The following is a 13,120-nucleotide window of genomic DNA, read 5'->3' on the forward strand; positions in this document are numbered from 1 at the left end:
CTGTCTTTCTTCAATACTTATCATCATCATCAACTGTGGGCTCAGCACCTGTTGGTGTCTGATGCCTCTCTCATTATTCCTTTCCATCTTTCCCTGTCCAGTGTGGAGTGGCTTAGTTTCTGTAGACTAGCTCTGCACCAATCTATTATACCATCTACTCATGCTCTGTGGGGGTCTGCCTCTCCTATTCAAACTGTCCGCTACGCCGAATACCAGGGTGTTAGTTTATATGGCCCTTAGCACAACATTTAAGTGCTTCTCAACATTGTTCCCACTGATATTTCATCTAAGTAGAAATAAGAGGTTCAGAAATGATGAATGAATTCACTTTTCATCATTACTGCAGTTCGTTACAATTTTAACTTTACCTGGACATGGACCACAGCAGTCTCACCCTGGTTCTGGCAAATTAGCTCAACAATGCAACATCTGAGATGTTTAAATTAACTTTTCAAAATTCTGCTTAACTGGTAGAGAGTCGTTTTTTTTGCAAAAACCAGCAAGCTATTTTTTCTGTTTTCCCTGCAGGTTTAAAAATGGAAACTATTAGGGGAAATTCTTACCTCCCAATGGGACTCCTTTGTTTCCAGAATTGGAACGTACACACTTCAAAATCATGATTTTTTTAAGTCTATTAAAATTTATTTTAGATCACTTTTAGACATATTTATGGCTCCTTTGAGGTCTGTGTAACTGGATTTAGGGTAAGTAAAGTAATATAATATACACCCATTAAAAGATTTTTAAGATTCTTACACATTCTTTTTATGTTCTGTAAAGTACGTGGCATATAGTGAACACAACAGTGCAGAATGAATACCTTATCAGCTGTTTGGGATCTGTGGTCCACTTGTGGATTGCCCATTCCCCCAAAATTTGACCATCCCAAGCTTGTGATGAGAAGCCTGTGCACCATACCTCAGGATGATGCATTCCCTAAGCTTTTTTGTATTTAGAGAAATGGGAGTACAAGCACACTAGGGAACCGTCCATGCAGACACGTAGGCTACATCCACAGTATGAACTGGAGAAGTTGGGGAAGGGATGATTCCTTGTCTGTAAAAACATACTTGTGCTGTCACATGATCTAGCACACTAAAAATAGAAGCATATCTGCAGTACTGCAGAGAGTGGCGAGCAGCGTCACACAGAGTAATAACCCCCCTGAACCCCTCAGATATGTACTCTGCACAGCTTGCCTGTTTAACTGCTCCCCAGGCTACTCCAGCTAGGCTATTATTTTTAGCACACTTCCTTGGTGACAGCATACTAAGGGAGCTGGGAACAACACACCTAGCACCACAGTGCAAATATAGCCTTAGTGTAGAGCATACTACAGTGGGAAAAACTTACACCCCAGCTTGTCATGAACTAAGCATTTGTATAGACAGGTCTCAAGCATTTCCATTCTATCAGGACTTTTTACAGGTGCTTAGAACCTTCTCTTATCTCTAAAGCTGGAGTTTTCCCCATGTTTCCTCTCAGCCCAAAAGCTATAATTTTAGAAGACTGATCACTGTGAGGAAAGAAAATTCTATCACTTTTAACATAAAAAAAATCCCACACATTTACCATAATAAAACAATCTTCCATTTTTTGTGTTTGTTTGAAAATTTAGGCCAAGATTTTCAGACATGAATCCTGATCTTTGGAAGCCCAACTGGAAACATCTGAAAGAAGCCAGATTTTCAGGAAGTGCTTAGCACTTTCTCTTTGAAAAATCAGGCTTAATTAAGAGGCTGTTAGTTGGGCACCCTCAAAATAAGGCACATATAATCACTGCTCACTAGTGAAAATATTGACCTTCATGTCGGGACTTAGAGGTGAAATTTAAACTCGTCTAACATGTTGATGCTAGTTCACAGGTGTGCTTCCTGGAAATCTGATGAAAACACATTTTGATTTTGCAGTCAAGGGTTCGAAAGTGTATGCTGTACTTTCCAAGCTTTTACTACATGCTCTCAACATTCCACTGAACCTGCATCTGTGCATGTACACAAGCTGACAGACGTGCCCAGGTACATGTGGTGAATGATCAGTCAGGGTACATTCAATGCTTTGCCTAATTTGGCAAAATATGTAAAAGCATGTATGGAATAAGGCAGGTTTCCAATCAATCTGCAAATGGCAGATTCAGATAGCCTAGCTGACATCCCTGCCGGGGTTCTGAAATGCGCTGATGTGCTGTCCCATCACCTTACCGTTGTAAGAAGACATCGTAATAATCTCTCTTCATGCACTTTGCCGTGATCTGCTTGTATTCCTTCAACATGCGTCGGATAGCATCACTCAAAGCACCATACAAACAACGTTCCCCATCAAAAGTGTTTGCTTCGCATTTTGCACCTGCAAAATGGCAACAGGTGTAACACTGCAAGATAGACATAGCACACCGCTATTAAAGATGGCTCCCTCACTAAATAAGGGAATTGTCCTATGGCTGATGGTATGATTTATGAGAATCACCCTCCCACACAGTACTAGAATTCAACTGCCAAAATTAGGCCCTCCACTCATCTGAATGCCAAGTCCGACCTCCCATCAATACCACTACTTCATGAACAAGCCAGGGTATGTTTCTTTAATCTTCTGTGACAGGAGGGTCTGGGTCTCAGCCCTGGCATAACTGCAGTAGCATTCAAAAAGGAAGAAATACTGTATGAATGATGCTATTAGCCACAGGATTCTTAAAGACCAATTTTCTGCTTTGTACAGAAAACAACGGGCCCTGTATAAAGGTGAACTGCAAATGTTTTACTGAATAAGAGACGTATAACAGATCTATTAGATCCCCAGAGAGAAATTCATTCGTGGTTTAAGTGTGTTAAATACAGCAATAATGACAAATCATCTCCCTAAGACCTTGAATTGCAAGTGCCCTGGTTTGTCCGCCAGAAGCAGGGATGTCACTGGTGCCTTGGAACTGAACGGAGAGTCACTCACTCTGGCACAGAAAGCAGGACTTTTCAAGGTTTGTTTGTTAATGTATTTCAGTCTGTTTTTAACAGAAGTTTTTGCAGTTAGACTAAGGCCAGGTCTACACTAAAGAGGAAGGCTGAATTAAGAAACACAACTGCAGCTACATTACTTACATAGCTGGAGTCAATGTACCGTAATTCATGCTGCTGTACCATCTCCACTGCCAGAAGTCAATGGTAGCAAATGCTCCTGTCCACTACTCTTAGTCCTCATGAGGAGCACGAATACTATCACCAGTGGAGGCACCATGTGAGTTTGATTTCGTGCATCCCTATGAGACATGATAAATCAAACTCCCGAAGATTGACTCTGCTGCAGTCAATCTTCCCAGTAGTGAAGACAAACCTTAGACTTTAAGATCAGAAGGGAACACCGCGATCATTTAGCCTGACCTTCTACACATTGCAGACCAGGGAACCACAAGCGTTCCTGAACTAGACTGCTAACCTGTGGCTGAAGGCCTCAAATCATAGTTTAAAGACTTCCAAGTTGAAGAGAATTCACCATTTGCACGAGTTTAAACCTGCAAGTGATCTGCAACCCGTGTTGCGGAGGAAGGCAAAAAAATCCAAGGGTCTCTGACAACCTGATCCCGGGTAAGATTCCTTCCCAAACCCAAATCCTGAGCATGCGGGCAAGACCCATGAGGCAGATGCCTGGGAAAGAAGCCTGTATAGCAACTCAGAGGCCACCCTATCTAATGTCCCATCTCTAGCAGTTGGGAATTTTTGCTGCTGGCAGTCATTGATGGGCCACTTGCCATCAGAGGCAATCCCCTCACACCATCCCCTCCATAAACTCATCCACCTCAGTCTTGAAACTGGTTAGGTTTTTTACCCCTACTGCCCCCATTGGAAGGCTCTTCCAGGACACTTTTCAGAGGGTTAGAAACGTTCATCTAATTTCAAGCCTAAACTTGTTGATGGCCAGCGTATAGCCATATGTTCTTGTGTTCACATTGATGCTTAACCTAAGGAACTCCTCTCCCTCTGTTGGTGTTTATCCTTCTGATGCGTTTATAAAGGTGAAACATATCTCCCCTCAGCCTCTCTTTAGTTAGATTTAGTTTAGGTTAAGAAGCCAAACTATTTTGAGTCTCCCCTCATAAAGTAGGTTTTCCATTTGGCTGATCATCCTAGTAGCTGTGCTCCAAGCCAAATACATCTTTCTGAAGCAGGAGAGACCAGAATTTCACACAGTATTCCAGATGAGGTGTAATATATAATGGTAATAATGGTCTTGTACAATGGTACTAATACTGCCCTGGTTCTACTGGAAATGTGTCACCTGATGAATCCTAGGATTGCGTTAGCTTTTTCCATGGTCACATCAGATTGACGGCTCAGTCATCCAGTGATAACCAAAGCACTCAGGTCTTTCTCCTCCTCCGATATGTCTAACTGAGCAGCTTACAGAAGAAATTCTTGTTATTAGTCCCTAAAAGCATGACCTGGCACTTTGCACTACTACATTTCATCTCATTTCTATCACTCCATTTTATACGGTCATCCAGCCATCCTTCGTATTGGTAATACCTCCCAACTTAGCGTCACCTGCGAATTTTATTCATATACTTTCACTTTTTGTTCCAAAGTTATTAACAAAAATGTTAATTGGTCATCTTGGGAACTCTATTGGTAACCTCCCTCCAGCCTGACAGTTCACTTTTGACCCATTATACCCGTTTATTCCATTCCTTTCCACCTTTTAATTCTCATATTAGTCACATTGGAGAAAGTGGAGATTAATAATTTCCCATATAAACGGTATCAAAGCCTTACTGAAATCCAGGTAATTCCAGATTAAATCTACTGCATCTTTTGTCTAAAAAGAAAAATCAGTTATCTTCAAGGAAAATCAGGTTGGTCTGACACAATCTACCTTTTGTAAAACCATGTGGTATTTTATCCCAATTACCATTCAACTCTATGTCCCTGAATACTTTCCTCTTTCAAAATTTGTTCTGAGACCTTATGTACGACTGAGGTCAAACTAATAGGCCTCTCGTTTCCTGTATCACATTTTGCTCCTTTCTTAAAAACAGAAACTTTATTAACAAATCTCCAGTTACATGGCACAATCCGAGTATACAGTGCACGTGCCAGCTCCTTTAATATTCTTGAACGGAGATTATCCAAGCCCCCTGATTTAGCCCCATTAAGTTGTCTGAATTTGACTTCTGCCTCATATGTGGCAATTTCTGCCTCCATACCCTCTTGTCCATTAGCCACTGGGCCACAACCCTTAAGCTCTCCATTAGCATCCCTAAAACTGAGGTAAACTATTTGTTTTGATATTGGATCAGACATAGATAATCTTTAATCTCCACCTCTGCCTCATCCACAATGCTTAATGGTTCCACTTCCTTTATCTTATTCCTACTTACAAAACCTTTTACTATTGGTTTTAAGTCCCTTTTCAAAGTCAAACTCTGAATGGTTTTTGACAGTCTCACTTTAGCCCTATACTTCTTAGCCTCCAGGAGACAATTTTCCTTGCTGACCCCTCCCATCTTCCATTCCTTGTAGGCTTTCTGCTCTCTCTTTCTGCTCAAGATGCTTGTTCATCCAACTTGGTCTGCAACCTATCCCTACAAATTTCTCCCCTTACTTGGGACGCAGGCTTCATATAGCTTTACACCTTTTTGTACTTATATAGAGCAAGACTCAAAAAAAAAAAAAAAAAAAAAAAAAAAAAAAGCGTGAAAGCCCACAAAGGAAGAGGAGGGAAAGTTCACGCAAGCGATTGACTGACTGAGGTCCAGTTCTGACATCATAACAGCACTACACTCCTGCAAAGTCTGCTGTAAACGTACACAGTCCTCATTAGAGCCTCCAACTCATCAGTTCATGGGGGGAGCTTATTAACATACCAACCGAAAGGGAGGAGGGAATCTTCCTCGTAGGAAGCCCAAGAGATAAGTGGTCTGTAAAGGGGACATTGGCAAGTTCAACCTGACTAGGTCAGCGTTTTTTAATCAGAGGCTTGATTATATTATGAAGTAGCTCCGCAGGCAACAGTTCAAGGAATATAGGGTTCTACACACATCAGCAGCAAATGATAAATGGAAAGCTAGAAATGGGGCAGATACTCAAAGAGAACAGCATGATCTCTAGACCCTCTCTTACCACTGGCTAGAAGATAGCGTACAAGCTCCTCGTGTCCACAGAGACAAGCATAGTATCTGTTAATGAACAAGAAACAGAGAATCAGAAATACAAATGAAACCTTTTGGAGCTAAATAATGGTACTCTCTTAGAGCCTAAGGATATTGCTCTGGAATGACTCAAGGGACCCTCTCCTTACAACAGGCCAGACAGGTTTTCTTCCCAGCGCACTCAAGTTCTCTCTGCCTGCCTGAGGACCTCCCAGTACAAACCCTGATTCGGACCCCCTTATAATGCCTGGAGGCTGCCAAACTTGATCCAGCAATTCCATACCCCACTGCCGTAAATACATATGCACACTCCTACTTCTTCAGCAGGCATATTCATTATTGCACACTCAGAATGCTGTAGGCTCAACCCTGTATATCAGATGTACAGTAAACTAATGTCCCCAATCTCCTTTTAGCATGGATTTATTTTTCCTTTTAATATCTTTCCATAACCCAACTGTTTTATGCTCGCCTTGTGCTTTTCACCCGAAGACCTCAAACTGCACTCTAAACATCAACTAAGCCTATAATCCTTCAATGTAGTAGGTATTATTCTTATTTTACAGACATTTAGAACTAGCCCTTAGAGAAAAGTCTTATAGAATGAAATACATGAGAAACTTTCTATAGGTGTTTTGAACTATCAAAAAGATACTGAGGAGATCTCAGTTAGTATGCAGTTCTACTGATCTTATGGTAATTTTAGAACCCTGTCTGTGGCTTGATCCCTATTAAATTCTAGTGGACTTTTCCATCAGGAAAGCAGAGAGAGAGGAAGTGACTTACCCTAAGTCATATAGTAAGTTAGTAACAGAGCTGAAAATTCAACTAAGTCTTAACTCCTAATTCCCAATTACCATCAGACCACACATTCCAAAAATAGTTCTAATCTGTTAGGCCGTTTCTACACAGGCCACTTCCAACACGGAGCGAAAGATGCTAATGAGGAGCGGAAGCAAATTCCCCGCGCCTCATTGGCATAACGTCACACGATTTGGAGTCCGGAAGACCGTTCTTGAGGACTCCAAAACGCCCTGTAGAAGCGCGGCTCCAGAGGGGGCTTCCAGAAGGAAGTCCTTCTTCCGGAGGCCCCTCCAGAAGGAAGTCCTTCTGGAAGCCCCCCCTGGAGCCGCGCTTCTACAGGGCATTTTGGAGTCCTCAAGAACGGTCTTCCGGACTCCAAATCGTGTGACGTTATGCCAATGAGGTGCGGGGAATTTGCATCTGCATCTCATCAGCATCTTTCACACCATCTATTAACATGCCACTTCCAAAGGAAGTGGCCTGTGTAGAAACGGCCATGTGGAACAAGACATATGAGTAGCCTCAATTTACGTGCATTCTTATTGCATTCCATCTCCTTTCCTTTATCTATATGTTGCCTATTTGGATTGTAAACTTTCAGGAACTCATGTTTATTACATTACTGCCTGAGAACTAATTGAGATCGTATGACACACACTTCTGGTTCTCAAACCCACCACCTCCTCAATTTCTTCTGATTAATTTTTGTATAGGCCTTCTGGAAGATATTCAGTCTTTAAACTGCATTGCAGATGTCTCAAGGCACTCTGAATCCAGCATATTATGTGCACAGATCTCTCACCAGACTTCAATAGGGGACATGGAATTCTTCACTGCCTGTCCCACACTGTTGCGCAGAGTTCCCGTACACATCTAAATCAGTCACCATGCCTCACTCCAGACATGGAGGCAGAAACCCATTGTCTGGCTTTGGGATTCCATAGCATGTCCCATTCAGATTATCACATCCACTACCTTAGTGGCTAGACAAGAGTGCACCTGGCTGCACAAAATGCACAATGGGTAGAATAAAATATTCGTCAGCGTATCCAGCCAGCCAGGATTAAATGTATGAAGTCCCTAACACCTTCCCACCCAAATACCTCACACTGGAGCTCTAGGCTTTAACACTCACAGAGGGGTACTGTCCCATTTATCCCGAACATTTATTTCCACATCTCTCTGTTCCAGGAGATATCTGAAAGAAAAGGGAAAAAAAAGCTTGTAAGTTATAACTTCTAGGCACTTACTATATCAGATTTCCCCTTTTGAAGATGTAGCTTTGGGTTTGTACAGTAATAAATTTCAGAAAGTACCCTGGAACCTTTAACTTCCAAATGGGCAACCACCAGAGATGGTTTAAGAGGACCTCAGTTGAACAAGTCACTCAAGGAGAGCAGTTGTATCAATGCAGTCTGTCTCAATGATATTGCTTTGTGGTGTCCGTGCTGGCTCTGACTTGAAGTTCTGGTGGTGGACTCTCATCCACAACTTTCTGAGCCAAAGGTGACAAATCATTGACCACGCCAGACCACTTAAAATACCATCTCTGAGTTCTTCTGCGACAATTGTTGCTGAGCACTTACTTATAGCTCACCAAAAAATGTATAGCATAGCCAAAACAGATTTTCTTCATGCTAGGGCTGTTGAAACAGTTAACAGGTTAAATGATGGTGCTTAACCAGTTAGTTGTTTCAACCTAGGTCCTGCTGACCCACCTGCAGCAGCTGCTCTGACCCAGGGCAGCTGGCCACTGACAGAGTTAGCTGGCAAGGACGTTAACCAGTAAGCACACTGGTAAGCCTTGTGGTTATTGGTTAACATACCTAGTTCCTGTCTTCTCTAGTACAGAAGACAAAACAACTATCTGCCCTCTCGTTCCTCTCTCCCTTGCCCCACACATCCAGGGCATATCCAAATCTCATCACTTCTTGCTAGTTGGCACCTCTGGGAGCTGTCCTCTTCTTTACAGCCCCACAGATACTCCTATTCAGTGTCTCATTAGAGCCTGCTCCAGCTACTGCACCTTCCTTTTCTCTGGCTTTCTGAGCACACACGGGCCCCCTTCTGTTCATACAAAACAAACATTCAAGTCATTTTTCTTGTACATTTTGATCACATCACTCCGCTCTTTGATTCTGTCCATCTGCTACTGCATCAGAAAGCTGGTTCCTCTAACCAGCTTGAAAGCTCTGCATAACTCTGCCTCTCCACACTTAACCACTGTTGTGAAACGCTACAAAACCTCCTCACCCCTTCCACTCTGTCAGCATTCCCAGTCTGTTCCACTTCCATTGGTCTACAATTGCCTCTATGCCTTCTGCCAAATGGTACCATTTCCAAGAACTGATCTGCAGGGTCCCACTACTCTCCACGATTAAGGTCCCCTTCTGCTGTGCTGCTCACACTAAATCATACTAATCTGTGTAAAAATGGTCTATTCTTGCTCCCCTAACCTCTGTCTATCTGCCTGTTTGTCCTTAGATTGTGTGCGCCTCAGAACAGCGCTCACCCTTCCTGATCCTTTGGAAAATACCCAGCACATCACGTGTGCGTCCCTAGACAAACAATAGCATAGGACTGAAAGGCATGAAACAAAACTGCAGACTCAACTCAGTCAGTGCTGTTACAATGCCCAACAAAGTGTGGGCATATGGAATGCAGTATGTGACTTATCATTAGAGGGAACAAGGAAGGCAAAGCGTCACAAGAGCTGGTCACAGTACAGACTGTCCCCTTTGTTCTCCAAATGAAGCTGGCTCTTAAATCTAATGGCTCTCTTCTAGTCTTATCTAAGGCAGAACACGAGAGTGAAAGGGTTAAAACAATTAGCACAGGGTACTGTACTGTAACTGCATTTACTGCTGATTTAACTGGGGTTCACGTACAAGGGAGCATATTTACTTTCAGCATTAAAGTAACTGACTTGAACAAGGCTTGCTATATAAATTGCTGATTGTTCTCCATCCCAACTGTTTCTGTGGGGAAGTAGAAGGCCTGTTTTCTTCTACAAGAGTAACTCCTCATTTAATAACACGGCTCTACTCATGAGATTAATAGACTATCCATTGTTTGTATTACAGCAGCACCTAGAGGCTTCAACTGAGACCAGCCCTCCAGTGTGTTAAGCACGATACATACTAGGGATGTAAAATCTTGGTTAATTGGTTAACTGGTTACACAGCAGGTAAACCTACCTTTTAACCAGTGGAGGTGGTGGTGGGGCTGCTGGAGCTTGTACGTCCTGCCATGGACCTGGGCTGCTCCAGCCCAGCTAGAGCTTTTCTGTCTCCAGCGTGCTGCAGACAGCAGCGCTCCAGCAGGGCTGGAGCAGCCCTCATCCGCAGCAGCCCCTGGTACACTGCAGGCAGGGATACTTCAGCCCGGTGGCCTCCCCAGCTGTTCCCCCCAGGCTGTCACTGCTCAGGCCCCATGGGGCTGTCACAACCCCCTGCCCACGCTGGGTGGAGAGGGGTTGCTACAGGCCTACTGGTTAACCAGAAACGAAAAGCTGAAGGGGAAATTGTGGCACAGAGCGATACAGTTCCCAAGGCTTCCCAACTGGTCAATGGCTAATTCCACATTCCTAAACCAAGCTGTCCACTACAGGAGAACAGACTTGAGCAATTTTTCCCCAGCTCAGACTGGCACAAACCAGGGTGAGGTGCACACATGGGGCGAGAGAAGGAAAATGTTAATTTCCTCTCAAGTTTGGTGCATGGGTCACCAGAAAACAACACGGCAAAGCGTGGGGGATGCTGAGCTGAAAAACCTGGGGCACCGCTAGGAAACCATTTAAAGACTTGCCAGAAACAGAGTAGCGGAGGAGCTCTGTCATTGCCCTAAATGCCAGAGGCATAGTGGGAACAAGATGATGATGAAATGGTGGATTCTCTGTAACTTGAATTCTTCAAATCATGATCTGAGAATTTCAGTAATCCAGCCAGAGGTTCTAGACCTATTATAGGAGAGTGTGGATGAACATCTATGGTCTACAATGTGCCAGAGGAGGTCAAACTAGTGGATGATCATGATGGTCCCTTTGACCTTAATCTGCGAGTCTACAGTTCTGAACTTAACATTCCAACGTTTTGTGGAGCTACTAGCACCCTCGGCAAAGCCCTATCTTCAGAAAATGAGACTGCATGATTCATCATCATAGAGCTATCCTAAACACTGTACTCAATTTCCAACATTGCAGGGAGTTATACGTGTGCTCACATGAAATTATACTACAGGGGGACCAGCTGGAGAGAAAAAGAGGGTTACTAGACTGGTTGCTTGTTAATGATGCACACTAGGGCCAGTTGATGAGATCAGATACGTGGTCATTAAAGAAATCTTCCAAACTAAAGCATAGGCAAACACATTAGTGGTAAAAAACAAAGTATACTCCACATCTTGAGAAAAACATGTTTATAATTTTTAAAAAGTTACTTTTTCCCTTGGCATTAAACTCTCTCGGTGTTCTCACTGCTATCTAACATTGTCAGCTGTTTCAGGCCACAAGGTCTAGCTGATATCCAAGGCTGGGTACATACTAGGGGAAAAACTGATTTAAGATACACAACTCCAACTATGAGAACTGCATAGCTGGAGTAAACATATCTTAAATCAATTTTTGCTGCCATCCCCACAGCGGGAGGTCAGCAGAAGAGTTTCTCCCATCAACTTCCCTTACTCCTCCTGACTGCAAGGCGCACTAGGGTTGATGGTTCAGGCACTCTGATCCTTCGATTTAGTGTGGCCCACCAGGCATACTAAACTGAATCCTGGAAGATCAACTGCTAGTGCATCGATCTTCCAGTAAGTATAGATGTGCCCCAAGGCTCGACAAACCAGGACTTCTCATAGCTCTCAAACTCCCCTAATCACAGACTCAGGAAGCAACATGGTAATGTTATATTGCACACAATGTTGACTCTTAGTCAATAAATTTAGGCAGCCCAATGAAAAGAGCATTCAATAATAAAGGAGAAATGTCCTGTTGTATAATAGCTAGGATGATCATCCATCCCGTATTGGGCAGGATGGTCCCATACTTCGGAGGCCAGAAAGGCATCCCAACTTTTTTTTTTTTTAAAAAGGGACTAATTGTCTGATGTTTGTCCCCCCCCAAGCCTCGGGGAAGCTGGGGGAGCGTAGGCAGCTGCTGCTTCCCCAGGCTCCCAGGGAGCGCCAATGGCTGCCTCCACCTTCCCAGCTCCCTGGGGTATGGAAGAGCCACCCCTTCCTCCCATATCTCCCTGACCCGTATTTGTTCATGGAGATATGGTCGCCCTAATAATAGGAGAAAGCACATCTCTTCGTATCCTAGAACAAAATTGCTTATCCATTTTAGCAGTATTTAATTTAAAGCAAAACTGCTTATTAAAATAGAGGAGGGTGCAGAAAGAAATTCACATCTTATTCATGGTAACAAACTTTACTGCTATATGCAAACTATCCCAGGGCACTTTTTGTAAAGGAAGTATAACACCAGTGTTTACCTAACAGTGATAACCCTGTTGCAGAACAGAACATATCCACAAGAAGAGACTGTTCTATTTACACAACTATGCTTCTTTTTGTTGTGCATGAGAATACTCCTGTATTAATATTTTGTGACATATCTGTTGTATTACTCTTCATCAGCTCCCCATCAAATCTCAAACAGTTAATGCCTCAAAACTAGTGAAAACTAAGGAAGTACTACCCCCACACAAATGCATAAGAGAAACAGTGTACACCTATACTGAGATTAAAAAACCTACAGCATGGAGTGTCAGGTATGTTTATGAGGCAATTAAAAGCACATGGCTGGCTTATGCCAGCTGACTACGGCTCCCTGGGGTGTGAGACTAAGTGTGATGAAGATATTCAGTGTTAGGCCACTGCAAGATGGGAGGGTCTTGCAGCAGGACCTGTATCTCAGCCCAAGTCAAATAGCTACACTGCAATTAAATATCCCCACAGCCAGTGCCAGCTGTGGGTTTTAAACTGATGTGTAGACATTACCTGAGAGCCTGGGTCAGCTGACTCCGGTTGAGTGGGCTCAGGCTATGGGGCCAAAAATAGCAGTGTAGACATTCACAATTGTGCTGGAGCCCAGGCTGTAAAACCCACCACCACCTAGAATCTCACAGCCTGAGCTACAGCCTGACCCCAGCAATTATACTGCAATTTTACAGCCCTGCAGTA

The 13,120-nt window shown here is 43.3% G+C and overlaps 2 protein-coding genes across 4 annotated transcripts in view; one reads left to right on the forward strand and one right to left on the reverse strand.

Annotated features, from left to right (window-relative positions):
- Window positions 1-13,120, forward strand: part of MGLL (monoglyceride lipase) — a 243,289-nt gene that overhangs the window by 146,654 nt on the left and 83,515 nt on the right. The gene's annotated exons all lie outside the window — the stretch shown is intronic.
- Window positions 1-13,120, reverse strand: part of ABTB1 (ankyrin repeat and BTB domain containing 1) — a 41,558-nt gene that overhangs the window by 27,223 nt on the left and 1,215 nt on the right. Inside the window, exons 2-4 of the mRNA XM_075005273.1 lie at window positions 8,076-8,138; window positions 6,108-6,163; window positions 2,202-2,346 (exon numbers count right to left, since the gene is read on the reverse strand). Coding sequence (XP_074861374.1) covers window positions 2,202-2,346; window positions 6,108-6,163; window positions 8,076-8,138 — 264 coding nt within the window. The remainder of the gene's footprint in view (window positions 1-2,201; window positions 2,347-6,107; window positions 6,164-8,075; window positions 8,139-13,120) is intronic.

Source organism: Carettochelys insculpta, chromosome 11 (genome assembly GCF_033958435.1).
Source record: "Carettochelys insculpta isolate YL-2023 chromosome 11, ASM3395843v1, whole genome shotgun sequence".
Taxonomy (NCBI): domain Eukaryota; kingdom Metazoa; phylum Chordata; order Testudines; family Carettochelyidae; genus Carettochelys; species Carettochelys insculpta.